At 43.7% G+C, this 15,348-nt stretch overlaps 1 protein-coding gene across 3 annotated transcripts in view; it reads left to right on the forward strand.

The window, feature by feature from the left end:
- CALN1 (calneuron 1) overlaps window positions 1-15,348 on the forward strand; it is a 488,233-nt gene that overhangs the window by 307,671 nt on the left and 165,214 nt on the right. For all 3 annotated transcript variants that reach the window (XM_032872377.1, XM_032872376.1, XM_032872375.1), the window contains one exon: window positions 11,786-11,898. In XM_032872377.1, the coding sequence (XP_032728268.1) occupies window positions 11,786-11,898 (113 nt within the window). The remainder of the gene's footprint in view (window positions 1-11,785; window positions 11,899-15,348) is intronic.

Here is a 15,348-nt window from a genome sequence, read left to right on the forward strand (position 1 = left end):
GCCCTGGGTCTTTATTTATCTATTTTTTTCTTATTATTTCACCCCATTGTGAGTGTTTCAGCTGGTTGTTCCTAATGCATGTTGTGTAGTTCTGACCCCCCCCCAAGAGCTTCCTGCCCTAGTTCAAGTGCCTTCCTTTGACTTACATGGCAGTGGGAAGCAACAAAACACAGTCCCTAGCGGGTTAGCTTCCTGCACTTCCTGCTAAGTGGATCGTGATGTTTGGAAGCTTGAGGAGGAGGATGAGGCCAGGTAGGAGTGAACGGCACCCTTCCCGCTGCACTTGTTTGCTTGCTCGAGATTCCAGAAGCAACTCAACCAAGAGAGTTTTGCATTCAGAGTTGGCTACGGTCTGTGAAACGCGGCGGGTCTGGGAAGCTGCCTACCCTTGTCCCTGGGAGCATGAGAATCCAGAATGGCAGTCTGATGTCACTGTGCCAGGCCTGGACAGACCTTGTTTATTAGAGTAATTCTTTTTAGTGGATGGGGTTTTGGAGGCCTGGAGGGCTGTATGTGAGAGGCCTGGGTCCTCTGGGAATTGACCATCCAAGGAGAATCACCAAGACCCCGAAAACACAGGCAGAATGGCAGTTTGGGGGAAGAAATGGCTTTTAGGCAAGGGTCATTTGTATTAAAGCTCCTGAAGGCCATCTCACCCAATTTCCCACTAAATTCCTTCCTAAGTGGCCAGATAGGGTGACATATGGTACTCTCGAAGTCCGCAGACAGATGCGAGCCGATGCTGGGACTTAACGCCGGCATCTCTGATGCATATGAGAGCTGGGACAATGCAGAGGCTGGTCTCAGAGGTCCCAACCTGAGTCTCTTGACTGGCATATCTTAGCTGTGTGGACACGATCTAGTTACCTTTAACCCCTTCCTGGCTGCATTTTCTCATGAGGGAAGTGTGGAAGAGGAGAATCTGTTCATAATACTGGCACAGAACCAGACAAGATGTAAGTACGAAGCTCTGAGCTCAGAGTCTGGTATATTGCACGTCTTAAAGAAATCCTGCTTATGGACGATGACTCTTTTAAATGGTTAAGAAAGACTTCTAATGGTTAACCTGGGGCCCACCAGCTAGACCGGAGGGAGCAATTTGGATTTCACTTTGCCCGCATATCCCAGGAGTGTCCCAGACAGAGCCCAACAGTGGCCCTGCTCCCCCAGAGGAGGCCCAGGTGTCTGCCCACAGTGTGTCCAAGTGCACGCATAGAAATCCACTCCCGGGGTGGAATCCCAGCTCTGTTCCCTGTGTGAGTTTTTGCAAGCTACAGAACCTCTTTGGGCCTCAGTTTTCCCATTGGGAAAATGGGCTGCTGGAAGCCTTCAGTGAACTAGCGTACAGATGTTTCTGTAAGCAATGCCCCCACATTGGGAGTGCTCAGTCAAAGGTAGGTATTTCGAACATCATCTGACTTTTAAGACCTTGCTTCTGCCTGGGGCTGGTTTTCATACCAGGGACTTAATGAAAAACCCCCCTCTGAGATTCTATTTGTCTCATTTCTCTGGGATGGATAGAGTGAGGGGGTGGGGACATGGGGGCCACATTTCTGGGAGCAGCATAGGTAGCTTATGGGGTGTTCCCAGTTCTCTTTGTCCATTAAACTGTGATCTGTTTTCTCATCTAAATCTGAATAGAAACTTGTACTACTGGTGGGTCTGGGGTTGAGCTTTTCATCAGGACGAAGAGTCTGTATTTATAGAAGATCTGCAGAAAATGTTCTACATACCCACATATTCAGGAGCCAGAGCTGAGAAAATCCTAAGAGAGGTGTGGGGGCCCCCCGGACTATTTCTGCAACTGTGTGCCTATAAGGAATCTATTTCCCTTTGCACCGTAACAGTAGGGGAAAAAAACAAGGCAGGGGGATCATTTTTTAAAATTAACATATAATGTATTATTTGCCCCAGGGGTACAGGTCTGTGAATCATCAGTCTTACACATTTCACAGCACTCACCATAGCACATACCCCTCCCCAATGGCCATAACCCACCACTCTCTCCCTACCCCTCACCTCCCAGCAACCATCAGTTTGTTTCCTGAGATTAAGAGTCTCTTATGGTTTGTCTCCCTCCTGATCCCATCTTGTTTCATTTTTTCCCTCCTAATCCCCTGCCCTGCTGCTCAAATTTCTCATATCAGAGAGATCATATGATAATTGTCTTTCTCTGATTGACTTATTTCACTCAGCATAATACCCTCTGCTTACCCTCTAGTTCCATCCATGTCGTTGCAAATGGCAAGATTTCGTTTCTCTTGATGGCTGTATAGTATTCCGTTGTATGTATGTGTGTATGTGTGTGTGTGTGTGTGTGTATATATTTCCCACATCTTCTTTATCCATTCATCTGTTGATGGACATCTAGGTTCTTTCCATAGTTTGGCTATTGTGGACATTGCTGCTATAAACATTCGAGTGCATGTGCCCCTTCAGATCACTATATTTGTATCTTTAGGGCAAATACCCAGTAGTGCGATTGCTGGGTCATATGGTAGCTTTATTTTCAGCTTTTTGAGGAAACTCCATGCTGTTTTCCAGAGTGGCTGTATCAGCTTGTGTTCCCACCAATAGTGTAGGAGGGTTCCCCTTTCTTTGGATCCTCGCCAACACCTGTCATTTCCTGAATTATTAATTTTAGCCATTCTGACTGGGGTAAGGTGGTATCTCACTGTGGTTTTGATCTGTATTTCCTTGATGTTGAGTGATCTGGAGCAGTTTTTCATGGGTCTGTTGGCCATTTGGATGTCTTCTTTGCAGAAATGTCTGCTCATGTCTTCTGCCCATTTCTTGATTGTGTTATTTGTTCTTTGGGTGTTGAGTTTGTTAAGTTCTTTATAGATTTTGGATACTAGCCCTTTATCTGATATTTCATTTGCAAATATCTTCTCCCATTCTGTTGGTGTCTTTTGGTTTTGTTGACTGTTTCCTTTGCTATGCAAAAGCTTTTGATCTGGATGGAGTTCATCTTTGCCCCAACTTCCCTTGTCTTTGGCATGTTTCTACGAAGAAGTTGCTGCGTCTGAGGTTGAAGAGGTTGCTGCCTGTCTTCTCAAGGATTTTGATGGATTCCTGACTCACAGTGAGGTCTTTCATCCATTTTGATCTTTTGTTGTGTGTGTTGTAAGGAAATGGTCCAGATTCATTTTTCTGCATGTGGTTGTCCAATTTTCTCAGCACCATTTGTTGAAGAGACTGTCTTTTTTCCATTGGCCATTCTTTCCTGTTTTGTCGAAGATTATTTGACTACAGTTAAGGGTCCATTTCTGGGCTCTCTATTCTGTTCCATTGAACCATGTATCTGTTTTTGTGGCAGTACCATACTGTCTTGACGATTACAGCTTTGTAATATAGATTAAAGTCTGGAATTGTGATGCTGCCATCTTTGGTTTTCCTTTTCAACATTCCTCTGGCTATTGAGGGTCTTTTCTGGTTCCATATAAATTATTTGGATTATTTATTCCATTTCTTTTAAAAAATGGGTGGTATTATGATGGGGATTGTGTTAAATGTGTAGATTGCTTTAGGTAGCATAGACATTTTCACGATATTTGTTCTTCCAATCCATGAGCATGGAACGTGTTTCCATTTCTTTGTGTCTTCCTCAATTTCTTTATGAGTATTTTATAGTTTTCTGAGTACAGATTCTTAGCCTCTTAGGTTAGGTTTATTCCTTGGTATCTTATGGTTTTAGGTGCAATTGTAAATGGGATGGACTCCTTAATTTCTCTTTGTTCTATCTTGCTCATGGTATATAGAAATGCAACTGATTTCTGTGCATTGATTTTGTATCCTGCCACTTTACTGAATTCCTGTATGAGTTCTAGCAGTTTTGGAGTGGAGTCTTTTGGGTTTTCAACATAAAGTATTGTATCATCTGGAAAGAGTTAGAGTTTGACTTCTTTGCCAATTCAGATGCCTTTTATTTCTTTTTGTTGTCTGATTGCTGATGCTAGGACTTCTAGAACTATATTGGATAGCAGTGGTGATTGTGGACAGCCCTGCCCTGTTCCTGACCTTAGGGGGAGAGCTCTCAGTTTTTCTCCATTGAGAATGATATTTGCGGTGGGTTTTTCATAGATGGCTTTGATGATATTGAGGTATGTGCCTTCTATCCCTATACTTTGAAGAGTTTTGATCAGGAAGGGATGCTGGACTTTGTCACATGCTTTTTCAGCATCTATTGAGAGTATCACATGGTTCTTGTTCTTTCTTTCATTAATGTATTGTATCACATTGATTGATTGGCGGTTGTTGAACCAACCTTGCAGCCCTGGAATAAATCCCACTTGGTCGTGGTGAATAATCCTTTTAATGTACTGTTGGATCCTATTGGCTAGTATTTTGGTGAGAATTTTTACATCTGTGTTCATCAAGGATATTGGTCTGTAATTCTCCTTTTTGGTGAGGTCTTTGGTTTTGGGATCATGGTAATGCTGGCCTCATAAAATGAGTTTGGCAGTTTTCCTTCCATTTCTATTTTTTGGAACAGTTCCAGGAGAACAGGTATTAATTCTTCTTTAAATGTTTGGTAGAATTCCCCTAGGAAGCCATCTGACCCTGGGCTCTTGTTTGTTGGGAGATTTTTGATGACTGCTTCAATCTCCTTACTAGTTATGGGTCTGTTCAGGTTTTCTATTTTTTCCTGGTTCAGTTGTGGTCATTTATATGTCTCTAGGAATGCATCCATTTCTTCCAGATTGTCGAATTTGCTGGTATATAGTTGCTCATAATATGTTCTTATAATTGTTTGTATTTCTTTGGTTTTGGTTGTGATTGCTCCTCTTTCATTTATGATATTATCTATTTGGGTCCTTTCTCTTTTCTTTTTGAGAAGTCTGGCCAGGGGTTTATCAATCTTATTAATTCTTTCAAAGAACCAGCTCTCAGTTTTGTTGATTTGTCCTACTGTTCTTTTGGTTTCTATTTCATTGATTTCTGCTCTGATCTTTATGATTTCTCTTCTCTTGCTGGGTTTAGGCTTTCTTCATTGTTCTTTCTCCAGCTCCTTTGGATGTAGGGTTAGGTTGCGTACTTGAGACCTTTCTTGTTTCTTGAGAAAGGCTTGTACTGCTATGTACTTTCCTTTCAGGACCACCTTTGCTATGTCTCATAGATTTTGAATAGTTGTGTTTTCATTTTCATTTATTTCCATGAATTTTTAAAAATTTTCTTCAATTTCTTGGTTGACCCATTCATTCTTTAGTAGGCTTTTTAGCCTCCATGTATTTGGGTTCTTTCCAGCTTTCCTCTTGTGATTAAGTTCTAGCTTCAGAGCATTGTGGTCTGAAAATATGCAGGGGATGATCCCAATCTTTTGGTGCCGGTTGAGACCTGATTTGTGACCCAGGATATGATCTATTCTGGAGAATGTCCCATGTGCATTAGAGAAGAATATGTATTCTGTTGCTTTGGGATGGAATGTTCTGAATATATCTGTGATGTCCATCTGGCCCAGTATGTCATTAAAAGCCTTTATTTCCTTGTTGATCTTTTGCTTATATGATCTATTTCAGTGAGGGGGGTGTTAAAGTCCCCTACTATTATTGTATTACTCTCGATGTGTTTCTTTGATTTTGTTATTAATTGGTTTATGTATTTGGCTGCTCCCATGTTAGGGGCATAGATATTTAAAATTGTTAGATCTTCTTATTGGACAGACCCTTTGAGTATGATATAGTGTCCTTCCTCATCTGTTATGATAGTCTTTGGCTTAAAATCTAATTTAACTGATATGAGGATTGCTACTCCAGCTTTCTTTTGATGTCCATTAGCATGGTAGACTCTCTTCCACCCCCTCACTTTAAATTTGGAGGTGTCTTTGGGTCTAAAATGAGTTTCTTGCAGACGGCATATAAATGGGTCTTGTTTTTTTAACCCATTTTGATACCCTGTGTCTTATGATTGGGGCATTTAGCCCATTTGCATTCAGGGTAACTACTGAATGATATGAATTTAGTGCCATTGTATTGCCTGTAAGGTGACTGTTACTGTATATTGTCTCCATTCCTTTCTGGTCTATGTTACATTTAGGCTCTCTCTTTGCTTAGAGGACCCCTTTCAATATTTCCTGTAGGGTTAGTTTGATGTTTCCAAATTCTTTTAGTTTTTGTTTGTCCCAGGACCTTTTTTTTTCTCTCCCTTATATTTTCAGTGACAGCCTAACTGGATATAGTATTCTTCGCTGCATATTTTTCTTGTTTAGTGCTCTGAATATATCATGCCAGTCCTTTCTGGTCTGCCAGGTCTCTGTGGATAGGTTTACTGGCAATCTAATATTTCTACCATTGTAGATTATAGACCTATTGCCCCCAGCTGCTTTCAGGATTTTTTCTTTGTCACTAAGACTTGTAAATTTTACTATTAGGTGACAGGGTGTGGACCTATTTTTACTGATTTTGATGGAGGTTGTGTGTGCCTCCTGGATTTTGATAATTGTTTTGTTCACTAAATTAGGGAAATTTTCTACTGTAATTTGGTCCAATATACCTTCTGCCCCCCTTTCTCTTTCTTCTTCTTTTGGGATCCCAATTATTCTAATATTGTTTCATCTCATGATATCACTTACCTCTCGAATTCCCATCGTGGTCCAGTAGTTGTTTGTCTCTCTTTTGCTCAGCTTCTTTGTTCTCCATCATTTGGTCTTCTATATCACTAATTCTCTCTTCTGTCTCATTTATCCTAGCAGTAAGAGCCTCCATTTTTTATTGCACCTCATTAATAGCTTTTTTGATTTCAACTTGGTTAGATTTTAGTTCTTTTATTTTTCCAGAAAGGGCTTTTATTTCTCCAGAAAGGGATTCTCTAATATCTTCCATGCTTTTTTTGACTCCAGCTAGCACCTTGATAATCATCATTCTGAACTCTGGTTCTGACATATTACCAGTGTCCGTATTGATTAGGTCCTTAGGCTTTGGTACTGCCTCTTGTTCTTTTTTTTTTTTTTTCCAGATGACTTTTTCTGCCTTTTCATTTTATCCAGATAAAAATAGATGAGTGAGAGAACAAAATACTTAAAGGGTAGCAACCACCCCAGAAAAATGTGCACTAATCAAATCAGAAGAAACCCGAAACCAGGGGGAGAAGAAAGGGTGGGAAAAGGAAAAGAAAATATTAGATTGGTGAATAGTACAGAGCCACAGACTTAATTTTGGGGGGCGTAGGGTATTTTGGTCTGTTAGAAGAAACTACCTCTGAAAATTTTTAAGAAAGAAAAACTTATATAAATACAGAAAAATAAGGATAAATACGATGAAGGGATGGAATATGACTGTAAAGATGAAAATGAAAAAAGATTCTAAAAAAGGAATTGATAAGATACGTTGGTTGAAAAAAGAAAAAAAAAGAAGAAAGAATGTGATCAGGCTGGAGACTAGACCAAAACCATGTAGTAGATTTAGGGTATATTTTGATCTATTAGAAGAAATTGTATCCCAAAATGATAAAAAATCTTGTATGTACACAAAAATAAGGTTAAATACAATGAACGGATAGAATATGACTATAACTGTGAAAATTTAAAAAGATTTTTAAAAAGATAAAATAGAAAAAGGTAAAATAGGAAACAAGAGAAATTTTTAAAAATAGAATAAGAAAAAAATTTTTAAAAATTTAACTTAGAAAGATAAAGAATCATGGGGGGGAAAGCCATGAGTTCTATGTGTTGTTTTCCCCTAGCTCTGGATTCCCCCAGTTCTCATTGATCAGTGAACATGGTCTTGGCTGGGTGTTTTTGCTGATCTCGGGGAGGGGCCCATTGCAGTGATTCTCAAAAATATTTGCCTGAGGAGGAATTCCATCTGCTTGGGTTCCTGCTGGGAGCTTTTGTTCCCTGAGCGCTTTCCGTAGAGCTTGGGAGGAGAATGAAAAGGCAGCCTCCCAGTCTCTGGCCCTATAGGAGCTGAGAGCTCAGGAACCCCTCCTCAGTGAGCCCTCAGAGAAAAGCCGTCTGTCCCTTCTGTGTCCCTGGTCTCCGCCGCGTTCCAAGCTCCCCGGCCTGTGACCTAGTGAGTGTCTCTGTCTCTGGCGTGGCCCCGTCTGGAGTCCACAAACCCGCAGCTTCCCGCTGCGCACTCCTGCCCGCTCGTCCTGGCGAAGGACGGTGAGTGTCCCCGCATCCGCCGCGTGTGGGGTCTCTGCGGGGCGAGCCGTGGCCCGACTGCGCCTCGGTCCCGGGTGAAGGGGACCCCGAGCTGAGAGCCCTGCCTTGGCCCTGTCTCTGCCGCCGCGTCCCCGCTCCGGTCCCTGTGCGCTCTGCCACCCTCAGACCCCTGTCCTGTGATCCTGCGGGACCTGAGACCGTGCTGTCCCCGTGAGGGCCCCACCCCTGCAGCAACGTCCCCCCATGGAGCAACGCCTATACGGTCTGACTCTGTGCTCCGGCCCCACTGCCCGCCGGGAGCCGCCCCTCCCCGACGGTCCGTCCTCCCACGTGTGGCCAGTCCCGCCTTCTGGAACGTGGTCGCTTTTCTGCTCCTGGAATCGCTGCTCTTCTTCTCGTCCATCTCCTATTGGGTTTGTAGGTGTTGGGGATGGTTTGATAACTAATTAGCTGAACTCCTGAGACCTGAGGATATTTCAGTCTCCTACTCCTCTACCATCTTGCCCCTCCTCCCTTTTAGGGGGATCGTATTTTGATTACAAAAACGTCTGAAGTTCCTGAGTCCTTTATGAAATAGTAAGAAGCAAATTCTCCCACCAGCTGAGTCTGTGGTGAGACGCCTGTACTGTGCACTGACTGTAGTTGGCATTTCCGATAGGGCCCTGAGCAGTCTTTGCCCAGAACTTTCTCTCTGGCCAAGCATTTGAGGAGTGAGCGGGCTGCTCCCCTCATGGGGGCCATCATTTCTGCATGTCAGCTTTCAGTTTGGTGTTCTCAGCCAAGGGCCCATCTGTGAACAGTCCCCAGTGACTTTGACAGCAGCTCCATGTGGACCCTGGAAGTACACCAGTTCTAGACCACTGTGCTCCTGGGGGAGGTTTCAGAGAGGTGAGTGGCCTCTCTCCTCCTACCTGGAAGGTGGACTGTTCAAAGATAGTCCTGTTCTCCTGGCTTTGACCATCTCCCCCTTAGATCCCCAAATGAGAGGAAGCATTACTCACTACACTATAGCCGGGAGCTTAAGTGATGCAGCTTGGTGGATAGATTTTAGTTAAGGTCTCATTAGGACATCATGGAACGTGATCCATGCCCTTGAGCTTCCTCGCCTTTGTGAACTGTTAGATGTCGCCATGGGTAACAGACATTTGGGATGATGCCCTCTGCTTTATAGAACAACATTCCAAGCGGAGGGCTAGAGAAGAGCATCCATAATACTTGGGGCATGTTCCTGCCCACTGTTTCTGGACCTCCGTCCTCCTCCTCCTACCTCACCACTAGGAGCCTTTTAAGACATTGGTTTCTCTAGTTGCCTTGCGCTGTGAAATTTTAATAGCACAGATATACTGTACATCTGTTTATGTCCTGTGGCCCAAAGGAGAGCCACAAACCATTGTGTATTTAAGATTGTCTGTCTCCCAGGAATCCATTTTCACCTCATTGAGGGTGATACTGTTTCTATGGAGAATGTGTACTCTAGGCTGAGAGTGCTGGCCATCTAGCTCCAGATGAGCCGGGCTGATTTGGGGTGAGCCGAGGGTCAGTGCCAATGTTTAACAAGTGTGTGTCTGTCTGAGACTCAGAGCCCCACGGAGCTAGCTCAGTGTGAATGCCAGGAAGACGGGCCCTTCTCCTTTTCCTACACCTTCCAATTTCCCACTTTCACAGAGACTGGATGACTGGGGGCAAATGTAAGGCAGTTCCCTTGCCTTATATTTTTCTTAAAAATGTGAAGTTATAAGGTCAAAAGGAATCAGCATGTTATAGCATCTTAAATACTGTCCATTGGTATCTGGGACGAGTGTACCGGGAAGGCATAAGAAAGCCCATCTCTTCCCTGTATCTCTACAAACATTGAGCAGCATTCTTTCTAGAAGTATTTGTTAATTTGAGAGGAAGGATGGTACCTCACTTTTGCTTGATTAGCTTTCTCATGATGACCAGTGAGGATGGGATTTAATAAATTAATATTTGAAGGTGGAATTTAATTCATTAATTTATTTATTTTGAGGGTGATCTTTTAGATCCTCTATCCTGTTGAACGGTGAGGGGTAAACCAGTCCCCTTCAGTAGCCCAGTGATGGCCCAACCCATTTGGTGCTGAATCTTTCCTTTCCCACTGATTTGTCACTCCTCCCTTACCCCCTCAGGTTTTTTTAATCTATACTGCAATATGTTTCTGGACTTCTTTTCTAAATTATTGGCATCTTGATGATGACATCTGCTCAGCTTTTTGAAGCAGGTTTTGAATGAGGGCTGTTTGAAGGCGGATGCCCTCTGGGAGTTGATCGATGTGTGCGCACTTTGGCAAACCTGTGTGCAGACACCTGGGCTGTCTGCACCAGCTGGGCCAACATGTGGTGCGCTCTTGGTGGAGACGCCCTCTAGAGCAGTTCTAAGGGCGCAGAATGCCACACTGATGAGTCATGGAGGCTTGGACAGTACCCTGAAGGTCTGTTTTCGTCCAAGTTGGCTCAAGTTCAACTTTTAGTGTCAGATCTAAGATAGATCTGACACTAGACTTTCATCTAGTGTCAGATAAAAGATGCAGAGCTGAGCAAAGGGAAAACAAGCAAGGGGTATCATTCATTCATTCTGTAAGTACGTGCTGAGTGCCCGCCATTGTGGGTGATGTACAAAGAAGTTTCAGACTGGGTCCCTGACTTTGCAGAGCTCACAGTGCAGGTGTGGAAAAGGCATGCAGGCCCGTGGCTGAGATACAGGCTGGTAAGTTCTATGACAGACGCACGTGAGGGTAGAGAGAGAGACAACGCTGGCTAGTAAGATGAGGGTCAGAAAGAAAAACCGAAAAGAGCACGGTATCTAAGTTCCATCTTAGAGAACGAGATGGTGTTCATCAGGTAGACAAGTGGGGAAGTCATCCTGGATGGAGGGAACAGCATGTACAGGGGCATGAGGTTTGGCAAAAGCAGGGCATTTTGTTCAGAGGTGGGGAGCAAAAGACAGTGAAGGATATAGTGGGACTCGAATGCCATCTTGAAGTGGTTTCCTTATGTTGGGTCAAAGACGCCATGGACATTTATAAAGCATCATCAGCTATGCTTTTGGGGAGGCAAACTTCTGTGTGGGAGAGAGTGTGAAGGTCAGAGCGTGAGAGCAGACAGCCACTACGCTAGTAATGTTGTAGTTATCACTAGGTACATTAATCCTTGCAGACGTTTTCCCACCACAGTTTTCGAGAAGGGACTGGAGATTGAAGTGACCAGGGGGGTAGAGCAGGCACAGGCATAGAAGAGATGAAGGATTTGGTGTCTCAGTGTATGTGTGAGTGACAGGAGGAAGGAAGAGCAGAGTAAAGCTGCACTTTCTGTCACGTGTACTGCTAGGTGGTTTGCGTCTGTCACGTGCACTGGTAGGCAGTTTGCGTCCAAAAGGTACAGCAGGTATGAGGGGTGGCCATTTAAATCGGTGGGGGGGAGTGCTGGTTGGGCATTTAGATGTGGAAATACTGGCAAATAACTCGGAATGTGTGGTATTAGATGTACTGATACTGCCAGTATCTTGTGTTCCTCGTGGTATTTAAGAACGTGGGGCAGTTTTTTTTGATGCCACCAGCTCTTCACCCATTGAGGTCATGGGATAAAGAAAGGTGCAGTGACGTTTATTTCATCAGGTGCAGCAGGTCAGTTTCAACATTTCAACATTGGTATTTTCTTCTTCCAGGGGATGGCCAGGTGGACTTTGATGAATTCATGACAATTCTTGGCCCCAAACTGGTGTCTTCAGAAGGTCGCGATGGTTTTCTTGGAAACACAATAGATAGCATATTCTGGCAGGTGAGTACAAATTTTTTTTTAATTAAATTTGGCAGTAGACATGTGCCTGGGACTAACTTTTGACTCTGAATTCTTGAGCTTCTGTTCAGCATGTGATGATCTCTTCTGGGCTAGAGTGACATATGTTCCTTGAACCGGAAGTCTAAGTGGAGGTCCGTACTAGATTCTCTGAACAAAGTATCAAAACTATACTCATTTGAGGTTTGGATGTGCAGACTATCTCCCTAATTTTTCTTTATACCAGAAATAGTTTTACATTTGGGGGAAATGATATTCCTCCACTTCTGAGTCACAAATGTTTCTTTCTTGGGGATCCTTAGAAAGTATGCCATTGGTATTGCCTAAGCCCTGTTCTATCCCTGGTTCTAAGACATCCTTTTGCTGAGAGGATGGCCGGGTTGTCTCATGTGTTTAGATCCTATCGATACCCTAGTCCTTAATAGAACAGAATGGTTTTACCTAAGAATTTGTTTTTGATGTTGCTCGATTTCCTCCTATTTCTGTCTTGTAAAATCTCTTGGGACATTTCAAATATCTACGTTCAAATTATTAAGATGCTATGAATCAGTTTTATATTAGTTCTTTGGTCTTAATATGTGACTCTCAGTTCAAGACTATGGAATTTGGGAAACGGGTTATCAACCACTGTTTTTAAAATTTGAGTGGAATATTTTGTCATGTTAAATTGAATTGTTGGTTATGCATGTAAAACACCACTCCAATACAGCGCGGTTTCTTTAATTTCTTGATTTTTTTTTTTTCTTAGCCAAAGATAATTCTCTAATCTAGGTAAACATTGCAGTTGACATGTATTTCTGGTCTTGCTCTGCTACCATCTTGCATATAACCAATAAGCACTCGGTAAGAGCACATTATGGGCTCTGCAGTCTGTCACTGTGGCTTTCACAAAAGACATTGAAGACACAGCCCTGGCTATTTAAGAACTTGGGTGGGGAAACACTCTGAAGAGAGAAAAAACACAGAAGCGATTCTTGGTGTGACGGTTCCTAGACTGATCATTTGTAGGCATCCTCAGCTCCTCACATGGTGTACACAATGGATCGTCCATAACTATTTTTTTGAGGAGAATGAATAGCAGTCCCAGAAAGGAGACAGATGTGATCTTGAGGGGTTGGATAAGACTTGGGGAAATGGAGGTACTTGCTTCAAACTTTGAAATATGGCCAGAAGTGACAAAGGATCAAAAGGGGTGTTCCAGGCTTGTCACGATGGGTTTGAATGGAGTAGAGGCAGTGCGCATGGCTGAGTCATTAGACGTTGGGTTGAAGGGAGCAACCTCAGACCTCATTGGCAGAATGGTTTTAGGGCCTGAGCGAAGAGAAGACTTGAGATGATCCCAGGGTTCCCGAATGGCAGGGATAAGATCATGGAGAAGAGAAGTCTTTGTGTGGAGTTGAATTCTGAGTTGGGCGCATTGAGTGTGAGGTGAGGGTCAGACAACTGAGAGAGGGAGGCAAGTCTTTGCCCAGCTACATGCAGGGGCAGATCGTGGACAAGAGGCTGGGGCTGGACGTCCAGATTTATTATCCATCAGAGCTGGTGGGTGAAATCACAGGTGAGGAGGAGCCCATCAAGAGCAGTTGCATAAATGAAGACGAGCAGAGAGGCAGGACCTGGTTCTAGAAGATGTCCAGGGACAGGGGAGAGTGAGACATAAGAACGTGTCCCTAAACTGCCTCCCCAGACTGAGGTTGTGATCAGCCCTGACTCTCCCCAGGACCTTCATGGTCCTACTTGCCAAGTGACAAGAATATCTCACTGCTTATGCAACCCTTCAGGTGTGACTCAACACTTGGAAGAACAGACAGGTAGAGGCCTTTGGCAGAAATGAAAAAAAAAAATGAACACATAGTTAAAAAGATGGGGAAACATGTTTCTCACCAGGCCAGGTTTCAGCCCATACAGATCCACTCTGGTGAACATTCCGGAGTTCCTTCTCTGCCTGATTTCTTTCTTCTGGGCCATGCTTTATTCCCCACTCTGAGTGCTCTCTCTCCCCTTTGCCTCTGCCTTCGTGGCCACCTGTAGCCTGGAAGAATGCTACCTGCCTCTAGGCTCTGAGCGCTCTTCCCGACCCCCATCTTGGAGGGCAAGGAGCTCCCAGTATTTAATCTAACTCTAAAGTGGAAACCTCACATCTTTCAGGTTCTTCGTAGTTGAACACATACACAGCAAGGAAATATTTCTCTGTCTTGGCTGCCTCTAGCATAATATGGACATACTATGATGCTTGCAAATTCTCTGTTTTTGCCTTATATTAAAGACCCTCTTCCTCATCTGGGGACACAAACAGGTTGGGTAAAAGTGAGTAAGGGAGAAAATTGTATCCTGAAATATTTAAATGAATGCAGGAATGCATGGACACCGCGGCATTGGCTTTCCTCTCCTGTTGGTCCTCACACAGCTCAGAATTTTATGACTAGCAGAGGAGAACAGAGACAGCTATCAATTCTCAGTAGTCAGCTGTACCCTCCCACACTGCCCCCTCCATCTGTCCATTCGGAGACAGCGTGAATAAATGGTACTCTAAAACATTCCGCGCATCCAGTCCTTCCTGGGGAAAAAGTGCATCTTCCCAGTGCTTGAGTGATTTTTCAGGCTTAAGAGAAAGCTCTGTGTGTGTGAATGTTTGTATATGCACGCGTATGCGCGTGTTTGCTTTACTACAATAGTTGAAGATGATATAGAGGAACAGGGGAACGGTGGTTTTCTGCCTCTGAGTATCCAGGCAGGGGATATTGATATCAGGAGGTACTGATACTCTAGCAAGGAGAAGACTGTTTACTTAAGAGATTCTGGCAAGGGTTCCCACCAGGGATGAAGTCGGGTTTTTTAATTTATTTTTTTATTTTAATTTTACTTTATTTTTCCAGTGTTCCAAGATTCATTGTTTATGCCCCACACCCAGTGCTCCATGCAATACGTGCCCTCCTTAATACCCACCACCAGGCTCACCCATTCTCCCAACCCTCTCCCAAACTCTCCGTTTGTTTCTCAGAGCCCACAGTCTCTCGTCGTTCATCTCCCCCTCCAATTTCCCCCAACTCCTTTCTCCTCTCCATCTCCCCATGTCCTTCATGTTATTCCTTATGCTCCACAAGTAAGTGAAACCATATGATGATTGACTGTCTCTGCTTGACTTATTTCACTCAGCGTAATCTCCTCCAGTCCCGTCCATGTTGATACGAAAGTTGGGTCTTCATCCTTTCTGATGGAGGCATAATACTCCATAGTGATTATGGACCACATCTTCCTTATCCATTCGTCCGTTGAAGGGCATCTTGGTTCTTTCCATCGTTTGGTGACCGTGGCTATTGCTGCTATGAACGTTGGGGTACAGATGGCCCTTCTTTTCATTACATCTGTATCTTTGGAGTAGATACCCAGTAATGCAATTACAGGGCCATAGGGAAGCTCTATTTTTAATTT

The sequence above is a fragment of the Lontra canadensis genome, unplaced genomic scaffold (genome assembly GCF_010015895.1).
Source record: "Lontra canadensis isolate GAN:19392208 unplaced genomic scaffold, GSC_riverotter_1.0 scaffold45, whole genome shotgun sequence".
NCBI lineage: Eukaryota > Metazoa > Chordata > Mammalia > Carnivora > Mustelidae > Lontra > Lontra canadensis.